We start from the raw sequence: 2,998 nt of genomic DNA on the forward strand, positions 1-2,998 counted from the left end.
GTTCAGCAGAGATTCTATTTATGTCTCTCTCTCTGTAGCCTGAGAATCTCTTATACACCTCCAAAAGGCCCAACGCCATTCTCAAACTCACTGATTTTGGCTTTGCCAAGGAAACCACCAGCCACAACTCTCTGACCACTCCTTGTTACACGCCATACTATGTGGGTAAGTCCAGAGTAGGCCTGGGGAGCTTGTCTTCCCCAGAGCTTTTCTCAAGCCCTCCTCTTGCCGGTCTCAGGGCCACAGGTCCTAGGAGAGTTGAGTCCTCAGGCCCTTTCTAGCACTGGTTCTGATGTGACCCGACCCAAACTAGGGCTCGTCAGAACTCAGCTGGGACTGAAGCATTATAGGGAATTATCTGCCTGAGATTATGGGTGGGATTTTGCACACTTGCACGCTTTTCCTGAGTAGAGCTGTCATTCCCATCAGATTCCCAGTGGAGTCTGGGATGCAGATTTGGTTCAGGAGCCCCAGCTGACTAGCACAGAATAAACTCTCAAAACGTGTTTGTCAAATTAAATGGCAGTCTGAAAGGCTCTTGCAGTTCAAGACTTGTTTTATCTTGAGATTCTAGCCCTAGGGCTCTCTTGGAGAAGGGTCTTCTGGTCTCCTTTGTCCAGCCCTGGGTCTGGGCTATGACTGTTCCCCTTCCCAGCCCAGCTAAGGTCCCATCAAGATGGGCTGAAGGGTTGGATAGGGAGCACCAGCCACCGAGGAACTGCGGTGGATCCCAGTGTTCTGAGGGCCAGGCCCACCCACGTTGACCTTTGGTTTGCAGCTCCAGAAGTGCTGGGCCCAGAGAAGTATGACAAGTCCTGTGACATGTGGTCCTTGGGTGTCATCATGTACATCCTGTGAGTGCGTGGGGAGGGGCCTGGGGGAAGTGGGGCTGGGCTGGGCTGGGCTGGGGCAGGGGTGGGATGAGAAGAAGAGGCAAAGATTAGCGTTCCCCTTCTGGATGGGAGATGCCCTGAGAATCCCCTGCATGTCCCCGTCTCTGCGTTTAGTGGATTCTGACAGCTAAATGCTATAAATTAGCCTATGGGCAGGAAAATGTGTGGTTTAGATACTCGGTATGTTGCATTCCCGGGCCCTGTCCTTGACTTTGTATATTGTACCTGAGTCAGTGAGTCCCAATTTCCCTGTGACCTTTGCAAGAAGAAGCCTCTGTCGCGTTCTAGTCCTGGTGCAGGACCCTAAATAACATCAGCTCTGTCCCTCTCTTCCTACTTCCTCTCGGCTCAGGCTGTGTGGGTATCCCCCCTTCTATTCCAACCATGGCCTTGCCATCTCTCCGGGCATGAAGAGTCGCATCCGAATGGGCCAGTATGAATTCCCCAACCCAGAATGGTCAGAAGTATCAGAGGAAGGTAGAGAACCCACGTGTACATGTGCGTGTGTGCAGGTGTGTGTGCGTGTGCAGGGGCGGTCTCACGTGGGTGGCGTGGCTGTGGATCTGCACCTGGCCCACAGCTGCTGGGTAAGTCCTGTCTGTGTGAAGGGCCTGTGGCAGAGCTGGGGTATGGGGCGCGTGGGGCTGTCAGGGCTGGAGCCGTAATGGTCTTCAAGGCTAGCTCCTTGGGTGGTCTGTGTCCATGCCCCTTTTAATCTGGATTTTCCCTGAAAACTGTGGGAAGGAGCAGCAGAAGGGGGGTGGCCCCTTAGCCATCTCTGTCCCCTCCCCGCACCTCGCTTTCCCCCACAGTGAAGATGCTCATCCGGAACCTGCTGAAGACAGAGCCCACACAGAGGATGACCATCACCGAGTTCATGAACCACCCCTGGATCATGGTAAGCCTGGTGGGCCGGAGGGGCCTGGGTTCACACAGACTGTCCCTTAGGGCTCCATCCCACACAGGCTTTCACCCTGACCCTTTTCTCTGTCTCCAGCAATCAACAAAGGTCCCTCAGACCCCACTGCACACCAGCCGGGTCCTGAAGGAGGACAAGGAGAGGTGGGAGGACGTCAAGGTGAGGGCACCATGGGCCAAGAGGGGCTCAGAGGGCACGCGCCGAGGTGCTTGGGCGTGAGAGGAGGTGCTGGCCCAGAGGGGTTGCTTCTGTACTCGCTCAGCCCAGGGGGGCGCTGTTACAACAGGAACAGTGGCTCTGAGCCACTTTCCTGCCAGGTTGTGGGCAGAGGTTCTGTGTTTGGTCTAAAGTTGTCCGTGGCTGTTTTCTACAAGCCCTCTACTGTCTGGGTCTCTAAAGGGACCTGAAAGGTCATCTGGTGCCATCTCCTCGCTTTGCAGACCAGGAAATTGATGCCCAGAGGGAGGGTGACCTGGTCAAGGTCACACAGCTAGTGATTGGCTGGGGCAGACATGAACCCAGGTCTCCTGACTCCTGGTTGGCACTCTTTCTGCCTTCCCGTGGGGCTGCTGGAGGGCTCTAGGAGAGCGCTGGCAGCACGGTGGCCAGGCTCTGTTGACCCAGCCCTGGGCCCATCACCCAGCCTGCCCTCTGCTCCCGCCCGTCACCCGCATCCTGCCCTTGCTTTGCCTGTCGCCTCTCACGGCTCTCTCGGTCACTGCCCCCCCAGGAGGAGATGACCAGTGCCTTGGCCACGATGCGGGTCGACTATGAGCAGATCAAGATAAAAAAGATTGAAGACGCATCCAACCCTCTGCTTCTGAAGAGGCGGAAGAAAGCTCGGGCCCTGGAGGCCGCGGCCCTCGCTCACTGAGCCGCTGGGCCTGTCCTGCTCCACTGGAGGACACGCAATAACTCGTGACCTGAATCTATTTTTTAAATGAAGAGACACAGAACTGTCCACTCCCGCCTCCCCTCCTCCTCAGCCTCATGGAGCCCGGACCTCGTCATAGGCTGAATTCTGCCTTTGGTTCTGGCCACCCCTGAGCGGGAGAGCCTGGAAGGCTGGGAGAGCGTGGAGAGAAGGAGCAAGGTGCTCTTGAACCTGTGCTCATTTTGCAGTTTTATCAATAATTTGACTTAGAATTTTTATGAAACTTCTTTTATTGTTCTTGCCCTCATTCCT

General features: G+C 55.6%; 1 protein-coding gene across 1 annotated transcript in view; it reads left to right on the plus strand.

The window, feature by feature from the left end:
* Positions 1-2,834, plus strand: part of MAPKAPK2 (MAPK activated protein kinase 2) — a 46,268-nt gene extending 43,434 nt beyond the window's left edge. Inside the window, exons 5-10 of the mRNA XM_007470711.1 lie at positions 39-165; positions 779-854; positions 1,246-1,370; positions 1,706-1,791; positions 1,891-1,971; positions 2,543-2,834. Of these exons, the coding sequence (XP_007470773.1) occupies positions 39-165; positions 779-854; positions 1,246-1,370; positions 1,706-1,791; positions 1,891-1,971; positions 2,543-2,686 (639 nt within the window). The 3' untranslated portion in view covers positions 2,687-2,834. The remainder of the gene's footprint in view (positions 1-38; positions 166-778; positions 855-1,245; positions 1,371-1,705; positions 1,792-1,890; positions 1,972-2,542) is intronic.
* Positions 2,835-2,998: the final 164 nt, after the last annotated feature.

Source organism: Lipotes vexillifer, unplaced genomic scaffold, assembly GCF_000442215.2.
Source record: "Lipotes vexillifer unplaced genomic scaffold, Lipotes_vexillifer_v1.1 scaffold1122, whole genome shotgun sequence".
NCBI lineage: Eukaryota > Metazoa > Chordata > Mammalia > Artiodactyla > Lipotidae > Lipotes > Lipotes vexillifer.